Raw genomic sequence first — 12,717 nt, forward strand, 5'->3', positions numbered from 1 at the left:
AAAACGAATGGGTATTTTTGTCTTAATGGCTTTGGTTTTTTTGACTAGGAGATACATTACATGATTCGAAATTTAAACGATACAGAAGAAATTTGGATGCCTGCTACAACAGGGATGAACCTTGGGGACATTATGCTAAGTGCGATAAGCCGGTCACAAAAAGACGAGTACTGTATGATTTCACTTATAGGAGGAGCCCAGAGTAGTCAGATTCCTGGAGACAGAAAGTATATAGAATGGTGGTTGCCGGGGGCTGGCGGGGAGAGGGAATGGGAAGTTACTGTTTAACGGGGACAGAGTTTCAGCTTTGCAAGATGAAGAGTTCTGGAGTTGGGTGGGGTTTCCATAACAGTGTAAACGTACTTAATGCCACTGAACTGTACACTTAAAAATGGTTAAAATGACAAATTTTATATTATGAGAATTTTACTACAATTTAGAAAATGGTACAGAAGGGGACAGAGTGATGAGTCTCCCTCCCACCCTGTCCCCAGCCACAAGGCTCTCCCTCTGGAGGCAACCACTGTTTTCAGTGTCATGGTGGAGACTGCTTGCTTTCCTCCCTCCTGCCCTGGGTACCTTGGGCAGGGGCAACTCGGATGAGGCCCCTTCACTGATGAGCAGAGCAAAGATGCCTTCCACTCCAAGAGCCTGGGATGAGCACCCCCTCCCATCCCCACTTCCAGGGCACGAGGCAGCGGTGCCCAGAGCTTCTAGCCCTGTTGGGTTGGGGGATTGAGGACCGGAGGCTGGGAGGTGGGGCAGAGGTCCTGCCTGGGGAAAGCCCCGGCACTCGCTGTCCCTCTCGCAGTGGGAGAAGAGTGTTCTTAATTCAGTCCTGCGCTTCTAAGTGGGCACTTGGGAAATGTTTGTTGAATCTGTCGTGGGAGAAAGAAGATAGAATCTAAGCCAGCAGCCAGAGGGGTTGGGCTGCGGTGGACGCTGAGGCTGCTGGGCTGGGCGTCCCAGAAACACCCCACACTCACTCACTGGGGCGTCCTCGGCGCCGGGTCTCATGCCAGCGCTGGAATGTGGCGCTGGATTGGACACGATGGGGGAGAGACATCCTCCTGAGGTGAGACAAGCCTCCAAAGACTTGTTTGACAGCCCCATGTGTCACCAGGCGTTGAGAGCAGGGAGTCTGGTTTGGTACCCGGGGATGCTGCCTGGTGCCTGGGGCCCTGACCATCCACTCAGCAGAGCTGCCCCCCCAAGCTGAGTTGCCCATCCTCCATGGCAGGAGAGACAACATAAAGACCACGTTCCGTGGCTAACCGGTGTCCATCTATTGAGCGTTCCTAGGAGCTGAGCTCTGTGCTGAGCGCATAGCGGATGCTGACTCATTGAATACACCAGCCCCACAAGGCAGGTGCTTCCACTGGCCCCCACCGTAAAGATGGGAATCAGGAGCACAGGAGGTTCAGTGCTTTGCCGCAGCCACGTAGGGGTGGGACGGGTGGCAGGGCTGTGGGTAGGTGTGTCTTGGTCAGTGGAGGTGGAACGCTAGGGCGTTTCTCCACCTGGGTTCTGGGGCCCAGGAAGTGAGTAAACAGGCAAAGCAAATGCCTGGCTAAGCGGCTCTCTTCCAAGTCAGTGACTGTGACCCAGGGGTACACATCGGTGCTGACCCTGGCAGGGTAATTTGGGGGTGTTTCCTGAGTAGCGTACTGGGAGGCATGGTAGGCAGTGGGGTTTATGGAACCGATGAGATGCTCTGACTACTGCTACTGCGAGGCTGCTCAGACATGGGAGTCAGATGGACCTGGGCCCGGAGCAAGTCATTTCACCTGGGCCTCAGTTTTCTCACCCGTAAAGTGGGAAGGATAACGCCTGGTTCACAGAGCTATGGTCGGAGTAAAGTGACTAGACTAGCACAAAATAAGCATTTTACAGTGAAAGCAAGTCCTCCCTTTCTCCAGGAGAGCAGAGTCTGATGAGAGAGGCAGAGAAGTGAATATTTAACAGCACCTGAATGCCGTGAGGAAGGCATGTGCTGGGGCTGGAAATACTAGGATGGGTGTAGTGACTCATCCTGGGGAAGTCCTGAAGGGCTTCCTGGAGGAGGTGATGAAGGTGTCACAAGCCTAGAAGAGGTTGGAAATGGTGCCCCAGAAACTTCACGGTGGTCTGCACTTTGGGACACAGATTCCTCCTCACCATGAGATGCTCATTGAGCCACTTTCCTTCTCGGAGAGGCCTGCTTGGTGGGGGACAGTGCCCACTTGGGTGTGGTTTCTAGACAGAAGCACTGGAGGGACAGCAACCTAACCCTCCCCCCTCCCCACCCAGAGTTCTGGGTTACCGGCATCCACGGAGCTGCCGGGTCTCCAAAGGGGCTTTCAATAAATGACACCAAAGTGGGAGTGATGCTATGCACCTGGGCAGGTATGGACACTGGGTAACTGGAACGGAAGACTGGTGTAAGCAGCTGGAACCTCGGATTGGCATTGGGACAGGCGACCAGGGGCACCTGTCGGCCGGGAGAATGGCCTTCAATGCCTTGTGCCTGCTGGGGTGGCCCCATGAGAACAGCTGGGCTCTGGCTGGAGGGACCCCTCCTGCCTCAGTCTCATCTGCTGTCATGGCAGCCCTTGTCAGGACAGACTTCAAAGCCTGAGCACGTGCCCATTCATTCTTGGGGCACGTGTTGGGGCATGGCGGGCGGAAGCAGGACACTTGCTGGGTTTTGCTGGCAGTGGAATCGGGGGTGTCAGCATCTGGCTTCGTGGCCACCCCCAGCCCCCTGTGCCCCTGGTCCCCCAGCCAGGTGATGGTGGCATCTAGATCTTTCCCCTCATCATCATCATCAACATGATGGTTGTGGCAGCATAGAGGCTGTGGGGTCAGCCAGTCCTGGGTTCAGGTCTGGCCCTGTCACTTGCAGTGTGGTCCAGGACCATTCTCCCAGTGTCTCTGACCATCTGCCGTGGGGAGGTCACGGGGGTGAGAATGATGTCACTGACTGCACCTGTCATACACGAGTCCACTGACTCTTTGCAAAAAACCCCTGTGAGATGGGTGGTCTTACCGAGGCTCAGAGAGGGTTGGCAGCTTCCACCAGGTCACAGAGCTGCAAGATGTACAGCTGGGGTTTGACCCCAGGACCTTGAGGCTCCAGAGCCCCTGCCCATCCCTCCGCTACACACACTGGTTGGAACCCAAAGGCTGGTGTCCCAGCTGGCTTTGGCACTCTGTGGTTTATCAGATAGCTTTGCCGTCAGCGTGGGGTGTTAATCAAAGTGTTTATCCAGTTTGACACCATTGCATTAAGAATGGGAAAGTGATGCTAGAGGAGGGGAAGGGACTTGCCCGAGGTCGCACAGCAAGTTAGGGGCAGAGACAGGACCAGATACAGGGCTGCCTGCCCAGCGCAGGCTGCCTCGTTGCCTGAGGGGGTGTGGGTCTGGGGAATGCGGTCCAGGGACAGGCTTGCCGGTCTCTCCCTCCCTCCTCTCTCAAGGCCTGGTGGCTCCCCGCAGAGAGCCCCAGAGGCCAGCCAGCTGCCCTGTAAGGGGTACCCGTGGTCACTGAAACAGGTAGGGAGCGTGAGGATTACGCCACGCAGCTCAGCACCGCTGTCCATTGGCCAGACTTGCAATCACCAACTTGCTGGGAAAATTCATTCGCCACCTCTCTCAGTTGCTTCTAGATCCCCAGAGGGTCAGGGCAGGATGGAGAAGTGTCCCTGCTTAGGTGGTCCAGGCCTGACGCAACCACCTGTCCCTGCCTCCCCCAGACAGGCGTAGGCAGGGCAATGCCAGTGATGAGAATGGCCATCCAGCAAGGGCACCTGTGTACCTTTGCTCGAGCTCGTTTAATGTCCGTGAGCCCTACAAGGTAGGATTGCTACCCCCGTTTCACAGAGGAGGAAATTGAGGTTTCTAGCTAGTGGTAGGCAGGCCTTCCAGGGACCACACAGTGGCAGACGGCTTTCTCAGTTTGCTGCCCTTCTCAGTGGAGCAGGTAGAGACTCCCGTAGCCTTTGATTCTATCAGGCCCGAGCAGCTCGTGGCAAGTGCTGCAGAACCAATCATGGAATGAGTGAGTGGACAAACGTTGAATCAGTGCATGCTGCCATCCCACCCCCTGCTTGCTGGTCACTGGTGATGAGGGCAGGGGCCAGCGGCCTGATGCTGTTACCCAGGGTATCTCTGGATGACGGTGACGTCCCTGAGGCTGTCTCCTCTTTCGGGCTCCAAGGAAGGGCCACATCCAGAGTCTGCACATCATATCCAGAGGGACTCTTAGAGATCATATTACAGATGGGGAGACTGAGGCCCACGTGGAGAAGGGTCTTGCTGGGGTCGTGCAGTGAATTAGCAACAGAGCCAGGACTTGAACCAGGATCTCCTGCCCCCTCGCCCAGAACCCTCTTCCCCACTGGGTACTTCCCCATGGACCCTAGACCCCCACCCACCCCGAGTATCCTTGCACAGACCTCTCCGCTGGGATCCCTGGAGGCGCCTGGTGTTTCAGGTTGAGAGCAAGTCCGTGTGCGTGCGTGTGCGCGCGCGCGCGCGCGTGTGTGTGTGTGCGCGCGGTGGCAGCATGCTGGGAGAGGTGCCCACCTGATATGGTGGCTGCTCAGCCCGACCCATCACCAGCTCCCAGCCTGTGCTCTGGCCTGCCCGGGCTGTTACTGCCCGCCTGTAATGGAATCAGCTGGCCTGGTTAAGTGTTCACATTAAATTAATACCTCCTCTGCAGAGACAATCAGCTGACATTTAATTTGTGTTTCCTTCCGAGCAGCAGAGTACAGCTGGGCAGCTGGGCCTCGGATCGGCACGTCTGGGAGGAGTCCCTTCCCCGGATGAGGGGCTGGGTGCCAGTGGGAGCACCAGAGTCCACAGGGAGGGGGCCGGGAGGTACCCGTGAGGGCGGGGCTCGGGGGGATGGAGGGCCTCTCGGCTCACAGGCTGGGCGGCCCGGCCCTCTTTTGACTGGAGAGAGAAGATGCAGCAAAGCAGATGAGAGGAGGCAGTCAGGAGATGAGGCTCCACGTGTTTCAGCACTGGGCTGCCCGGAAGGAGGATCTCCCTGAGAAAAGTGGGTTCTCACCGTGTATCCCTGGCTCCACCCCACTCCCACTGCCCTCTTGCTCATCTGTATTTTTTTTTTTTCTGCCACAAACATGAATTGTTTGTGATTTTCAACGAGGGTGGTGGCGTGGAATGAGGAAGTTGACCCAGTTGTGATTTTTAAGCTCTCTAGGGGGGCTCAGCAGAAGCTAAGGGGTGGGGGCCCGCCGCGTGCCCACTCTGATCTGTTACCCATCGGCTTCTGCAAAACTGCATTTGAAGAAGGGTCCCCCTGGTCTGCCTCATCCTCCAGCTCGGATGTAAGTCTAGAGAAGGACCTGCCAGTCAGGGCCCCAGCTCAGCCCCAGCTCTGCAGCGAGGGTGGCTCAAGGCACATCCACACAGGGAGGGGAAAGGCACCTCTGCACCTGTGGGTGGGCTCGCACAAAAGCCAGGGGCAGCGCAGAGCCCTGGGGACAGGTGCGCGGAGTGGCTCCAGCACGCCCCCGGGCAGCCTGCAGCCGGCTGTGCTGCTGTGGAGTGAGCTCCCCGTGCCCGGGTGAAAATTACCCTCCGCGCATCTGCCCTCCGCCAGAGGCAAGGCCCATGCTTGGCCCAGAATGAAGTTTTCCACTGACAGCTCTGGCCTAGCCTCACCTGAGTTTGCTTTCCATCACCTGAGTGGGTCGGCCTGGGCGTGCCGGCGGCTGACCTTCCTTGGAAGTGTGCGGACCATCCCTGTGAGGGCCTCCCAGCTCTCTGTGGTCTGGCCACTGGAGCCAGCTGTGGGAGCATCAGTTGTCTGCTAGGTGCCAGAGGTGGGACTGGGTGTTTTCACCCACACCACCCCACTTCATGTAGTTCTCACAACCCACCCTCGAAAGGGGTGGTGTGCTTCCCATCTCACAGATGAGGCAACTGAGGCCCAGAGAGGGTAATTAATTGACGTTCTCAAAGTCACACAGCTGGGAAGCGGCAGGGGCAGTATTCGAACCCAGTCGCTTGCTGCCCAGGAGTCTCTAGGACTTTCTTTTCAGAAGCCCCAGGGCTATCCCAGGAGCCTAAGTTGTTTTCCTGGGGCTGCACCCACTTTCCTCTGGAGCTAGAGCCCCGGAGCCTCTTTCTGTGAGTGCACAGGAAGTGCAAAATCTGTGAGTCAGTCCCGCTGCCAGTGACTTCAGCTTGGCTTTCCGCCCCTCAGTAGGCCAGGCTTTGTGGCCCCTTTCCGGTGGGTCTGTGTGTCATCCTGAGCTGATGGGGGAGGGGAGACACTGGCCCTGAGTGTCAGCTGGGGGTGGGGACTGGCATTGAAGCTGCCAATCCCCTCCCCCCAGTGGCTTGCTGAGACTTCCCGTCCATCACGTGGTCCAGCGGTGGTTCCTCAGGAATGCGGGGAGACCACATCTGGCTGAGGCGGGGCAGCTACCTCCCCCTCCTGGCCACCTCTCACACATGTGCTCCTTCTGCTAAGATGGTGGCTGAGCCCCGCCGAGATCTCAGCAGCGGTGTAGGGCTGGGGAGTCATTTCCTCTCCCCGCTCGTTGCCCTGACATCCCTGCTTTCCCATCCCGGGCCTGGAGCTGTGCGAAGTGGGAGAGGGAAGCTTTCTCCTTCTCCCTGCCCACTTCCTGCCCTGGCCCACCCTCCTGCTGGCCTGGCCTCTCCCAGGGGAAGCTCAGGAGCCAGTGGACGGAGCAGCCGAGTCCCCAAGCTGGGGCTGTGCAGATTGAGGATGTCCAAGGGGCCCTGGCTGGGGAGGGGCAAGCAGTGGGGCTGAGGAGTGATTGCGGCTGGGATCATTCATTCATTCAACAAATCCATTCAATAACTCTTTGACGCCTTACCAAGTGTGGGTGGGTTTAGGTGCAGGGAGAACAGCAGTGAGCACAGAAATGATCATTATAACCAGTTCTCCGGCTGGGGGAGTGGGCAGACCCCCAGCTTTAGACCCGACTCCTCCGATGACTTGTATAGTGGCAGCCCTCCTGTGCCCCTTTTCCCACCTAGAACAGGTGTCTCCCCCATGATTCCTCTGTGCTCCAACAGGCCAGGGCACCTGGCCTGGGCACCAGGGTGCTACCTGTACCCACATTTACATTCCCGATTTGTGGGCTCCCCAGTCTGAGCCCCGGCTTGTCCTTTGCATTGGCACAGAGGCCCCCCAGGACTAACCCTCATCCAGTACTGCCGTGTTGTGGATCACACCCAGTGGGGTTGGACACTGGTAAGCAGGGGGATTGGAGTGACTGAGTCCAGGGGCAGGAGGCTGGGCTGGGGCTGGGAGATGGGCCCTGGGGTCCAGTCCAGCCAGAACCAGCCCGTGACTGGGGGCCAGTCACATGACCGTCAGAGAGTGTGGGAACAGAGTGGCTTTTCTGGAGCGAGCCTGGGGTATGCTGGGCTCACACTGTGTCTCATTGACAGATGGAGAGACGGAGGCTCTGAGTGGGGGAGGCAGAGCTGGGGTTCAGACTCGTGTCCTTCCACCTCGCTCCTCATGAGCGCCGCTTGGGCTGGGGGAGGGGAGGGCACTCTGCTGTCCACTCCCTGGGCGACCTGCACCTCAGTGTCCTTATCTGTACACTCAGAGGCGTGGCCTAGGGGAACCCTGGTCCCCTTTTCAGCCTGCGCTTCTGGAACTTCTCTGAGTCTCTCGTTTCTGTAAAATAGAAACAACCCCCTCTTGCTGGCTGTGTGATTTGGGGGGAGGTGCTTCGTGCTTTTGGACTTTAGCTTCTTCATCAACGACACGGAGAAAATAATAACCCGACTTAGAGGTTACTGTGAAACGAAAATGAGGCTCTGCCTGTGAAGCCCCTGAGGACGGTGCCAGGCACATCGTAAGCACTCGGTCTGTGTGAGCTGCCCCATCACATCATCATCATCCTGAGCGTCAAGCAGCGTCAGTATCACCACCGCCATCATCCATCCCACCTGCTTCAGAGGCCGGCGTGAGCGTCCACAGCCTGAGAGCGTTTTGAGGAGCTGGCATGCCTACAAGGCCGTTGTTGAAGGGTGTCTGCAGATGGGGGGAGAGTGAGAGGATGCTGGGGGGAGATGCTGGGGGCGAGAGAAGGTCCCTGTGATGTGGTCGGGGCAGGAGCTAGATCTGGGGCCTGAGCACTCTTTGGAGGTGGAGAAGATGGAGGGTGGTCCATCGCGGTCCCTGGCATCGTGGGCCGGCTCTTTGGGTGAGAGCCATGCTTGAAGACACGCCACAGCCAAGCCGCCTGGGAAAGATGGCCTCCTGAGGTCTGCTGCCTCAAGCCTGAGCTCAAGGAGGGAGAACAATGGAGGTGGCTGCGGAGGCTCCGGGAAGAGATGACATTTGAGACAAGCCTGGGAGAATGGATAGATTTCAGAAGGCTGAAGAGGAGGGAGGGAAAGGGGAATCGAGTTACCTCTGATTCTCTGTTTCCTCATCTGCAAAATGGGGACCATCCTTAGGGGAGGATTAAGTGATATTTTATCTTTTTTTATTATTAATTTATTTATTTATTTTTGGCTGCGTTGGGTCTTCGTTGCTGCGCATGGGCTTTCTCTAGTTGCGGTGAGCGGGGGCTACCCTTCGTTGCGGTGCGCGGGCTTCTCAATGCAGTGGCTTCCGTTTGTTGCGGAGAACCGGCTCTAGGTGCGTGGACTTCAGTAGTTGTGGCACATGGGCTCAGAAGTTGTGGCTCACGGGCTCTAGAGTGCAGGCTCAGTAGTTGTGGCACACGGGCTTAGTAGTTGTGGCTCACGGGCTCTAGAGCGCAGGCTCAGTAGTTGTGGCGCACGGGCTTAGTCGCTCCGCGACATGTGGGATCTTCCCGGACCAGCAAACGAACCCATGTCCCCTGCATTGGCAGGCAGATTCTTAACCACTGCGCCACCAGGAAGTCCCTTATCTTTTATTATGTATATGAAGGCCCAACATGGTGTACACCACCAAGAAGGTGACCAATAAATGTCCCTCTCTCCACTCCCTTCGAGAGAAAAGAATCTGGGGACTTCCCTGGTGGCGCCCACCACCAGGGAAGCCCTCACACCACAATGAGGAGTAGCCCCCGCTCGCCACAACTAGAGAAAGCCCATGCGCAGCAGCAAAGACCTAATGCAGCCAAAAATTAAAAAATAATAAAAATAAATTTAAAAAGAAAGAAAAGAATTTGGAAGTTTTATGAGCTGGTGGGTCAGGGCGGGCAGGGGTGGATCTAAGTGATTCAGGCTGTCTTGGCCTTGGCTAGAGTTTTCTGTGTGCACGGGCCTTCATTTTCCCACCTGTAAAATGGGGAGGAGGTTTCTCTGCAGCTTCACAGCTCACTGTGTGAGCTCCTGTGCTCAGCCGTGGGCCACACATGAAAGTCAGGAGGGCAAAGGCTTAAATGACATGACATCCACCAGCCCCTGACCCATAGTAGGTGTGTCCCCTCTTGGTGGCAGCTGGCTACTCCCTGGCCTTCCTGCTGGCCCGTCTTTGCTTATGTTGGTCCTGCTGCCTGAAACTTCCATCCTGCTGAAACCTTACTCCTGTGGGCAGATCCAGGTCAGGAGAGGGGGCTGTGCCTGGGAAGCAGGTTTTGGGATGTCAGAGCCCACAACTTGGTTGACCAGTTTTTGGTTAAGCTGCATGCTCCCTCTCTCTGGGCTGAGTTGCAGTAAATGCAGGGCATCTGGGGTGCCTTAAGAAATATCACTCAACCATCCTTTCACCCCGGTCAGCCAGAGCAGCTGAAGGGCAAAGCTTTTCTGCACTGTCAACATTGAAGCCGGCAAAGCCAAGCTTTCCCGCTGCGGCCGGGAGGGGAGGTCAGCGTAGGCAGCAGGTTTGGTCTGTCAAGCCAGCTGCTGTCAGCACACAGGGGTCCTTCTTGGGTCTGCTGGGGGCAGGTGCACCGGCTGCCCACCTATCCAGCTCTGGTAATAAAAGGCCCATGAAGTCATTTGTGCAAGCTCAACTGGGGTGCAGCTTAGGCGAGGGGGCCACCGAAGTGCCTTCTGCAGGGGAGCTCATTAGAAATGAGCCCCACACCAGACCTGCGGGATCTGGGTCTGCACGTGAACAAGCTCCCTGGGTGATTCCCGTGCATATCACGGCTGGAAACTGGATGCTTTAGAGCATGAGCTTGGCTTGAGTCCCGTCCTTGCTTACTAGCTGTGTGACCCTGGACAAGTTACCTCACCTCTCTGAACCTCAGCTCTCTCATCTACAAAATGGGTTTGGGGAAAATTTCTTTACCCGAGAGTGTTAATAATTCGCATGAAAGCCGATGAGATGTGTACAAGGCACTGAGCCCAGTGCGTGGGACTCGGACTGTGCTTGCCAATCAGTGGCTGCTGCTACTACAGCTAATGTGTCTGGAGATCCAAAGACGTGGCTTAAGTTCTCGCTCTGAGTTGACTTGAGACAAGTTGCTTTCCTCTGCTGGGCCTCATTTTTCCCGTCTGTTCAATGGGTCTGTTGACCCCTGCCCCACCTTCCTCACAAGAAGTTTGCTTAAAGGAAAAGTGAGGAGGGGCTGGGCCTTATCCCCAAAAGCCTGTCTTGGAAATGAGTGTGTGTGGAGGAGAGATGTCCCCGGGTGCCCACATCTTCAACCCTCACTGCCCACTCCTCTGCTGCCCCTGGTGTTGCTGCAAGATGCAGTAGTGAGGCTGGCCTCAGGAGCCAGGCTGCAGGCAGTGCCACACCGGGCTCTCCCTTGTCCCTGCTCTGCTCAGCGGCTTTGGAATTGAGCCCCCTGCCCCCCTCAGGGCAGCGTGGCCAGTAGAGATGATTCAGCTTGGGACCTGTGGTCTGGGCCTTGGCCTCCCTTGAGGGGAGCCCCAGATGCCCCATGCTGCTGGGCGAGGTGAGGGCAGCCTTGAACTTCTCCCCACCTGGGATTCCTGTTCCCCACACTGGGCCTGGGGCTGGACTCAGTTTTCCGATTTGTACAACGAGGGTGTTCAGTGAGATGATCCCACCTGGGTTAGACCCTTAGATTCTCTTGCTGCCCCTCCTTAGCTTCCTCTGTGTTCCTCATCCCTGCCAGGACCCCTATCCCAGCCCCACTGCCCACTGGGTTCTGAACTCTGCAGCCCACAGAAGATCTAGGCCTGGCCACCACCACTGGGGGCTGGTAAAGACCGAGGGGAACGGGGGATGGGGGGTGAGTGGCGAGTGTGTCCTCTGGGAGCCCTGGCCGGGGCCGTCGTGTCTCATGTGGGAAAGAGGAGGAATTTTCCTCTGTGTGTGCAAACAGTATCCGTTTTCTCTTGTTTCCAAAAGCTGGTGACGTAACCCACTCTTCAGCCATCCCTCCCCTCTGGCCTATTTTTAGCTGGCCCCGACAGCATCCTAAAAGGCTTCCAGACCTGCCTGCTCTGAGGCCATGTAGGGAGGCAGCCGTAGGGTGAAGAAAGAGAGAAACTCCTGGTCGGTCTGTCCCAGGATGGGGGTGGGGGGAGAAGGACCTGTCCCTCTGGGGAAGGAGGGGCATCTGGGTGGGGAGCGGGTTAGGGCTCTGATGGGTCCTGGGTCTACAGGAAGCCTGGCAGGGTTTCAAGCACTCAATCTGGAGTCTCCAGCCTGGGTTTGAGTCCTGGCCCCACCTGTCCTCACCCTGACCTTGGGTACCTGACTCTTCCTTGCATGCTTCCCCCGTAACGTGGGGATCATGGTGGCACCTAGGCTAGAGGGTTGTTTTGAGGATTGAATTACATCACGCAGAATGGTGCCTGGTACAAAGTAGGCACTCAGTTAAGGTGGGCTGGTATTGTTGTGGTAACTCTATTATCATCCTGTCCTGCCTCCGGTTAATGCTGGGGGTACACTCAGAGCCCCCATGTGCCTTCTCCCCTTTGTCCTTTCCTGTTCAACTTCAGCCCACATAGATACAAACGAGATGACGTATGTAACACCCCTGGAATAGAGCCTGGCACTTAATAAGCATTAAATAAGGGAGAGTTATATTTATTTTTTGTTTTAATGTAATGAAACAGACCTGGGTTTGAAGTCCAGCCCCACCCCCTAACTAGCTGTGTGTCTTTGGGCAAGGTATTTAACCTCTCTGAGCCTCAGTTTCCTCATCTGTAAGATAGGGATGATAACAGCTAGGTAGGAGATGTCTTTGTTGGTTAGGGTAGGTTGTAGGACAAATTGACTCCGAGATTGCGATGGTTGGCACAATCAGATTTGTTTCTTGTGGTTGCAAAGGAGAGCCTGAAGGTGGTGCTGGCTGCAGCCTTGACCCTGAGCGCAGCTTCAGTACCATGTCTTACAGGAACGGAAGGAGCAGTAGCATTTGTACAGTGCTTTACAGTTTGTGTGGGGGGCTGGCGGTCCCTCCTGCCGTCATCTCCCAGTGGTGCTGTGCTCATGCCCGGAGCCTGGCACCCGTCACCACCACCTGGTATCATGGGTCACCTGGCTGTCCCACACATCTAGCTCCCTAGACTGGGAGCTCCCGAGGGGCAGGCAAGGATAGAGTCGCTGCTGCACCTTCCTTGCCCAGCCCGGGGACGGGCCCAGGGTGGGTGCTGGCATTGTGTCTGAGGCTGGACTGGCCTGGGGAGGCCGCCCTCTGACCACCTGTCCCTCTTGTCTCTTGCAGATGGGAGGAGGAGCTCGCCAAGCGCATGAACCTACAGACCATGGTGGACACGCTGCAGGAGGTGAGAGGTCCCGACCAGGAGAGGCTCACAGGAGAACCACGTGGCCAAGGGGCAAAGCCGGGGG

General features: G+C 56.8%; 1 protein-coding gene across 3 annotated transcripts in view; it reads left to right on the forward strand.

Annotated features, from left to right (window-relative positions):
- IFFO2 (intermediate filament family orphan 2) overlaps positions 1-12,717 on the forward strand; it is a 49,182-nt gene that overhangs the window by 21,297 nt on the left and 15,168 nt on the right. For all 3 annotated transcript variants that reach the window (XM_049706322.1, XM_033433098.2, XM_004272466.4), the window contains exon 2: positions 12,593-12,653. In XM_049706322.1, the coding sequence (XP_049562279.1) occupies positions 12,593-12,653 (61 nt within the window). The remainder of the gene's footprint in view (positions 1-12,592; positions 12,654-12,717) is intronic.

Source organism: Orcinus orca, chromosome 1 (genome assembly GCF_937001465.1).
Source record: "Orcinus orca chromosome 1, mOrcOrc1.1, whole genome shotgun sequence".
Taxonomy (NCBI): domain Eukaryota; kingdom Metazoa; phylum Chordata; class Mammalia; order Artiodactyla; family Delphinidae; genus Orcinus; species Orcinus orca.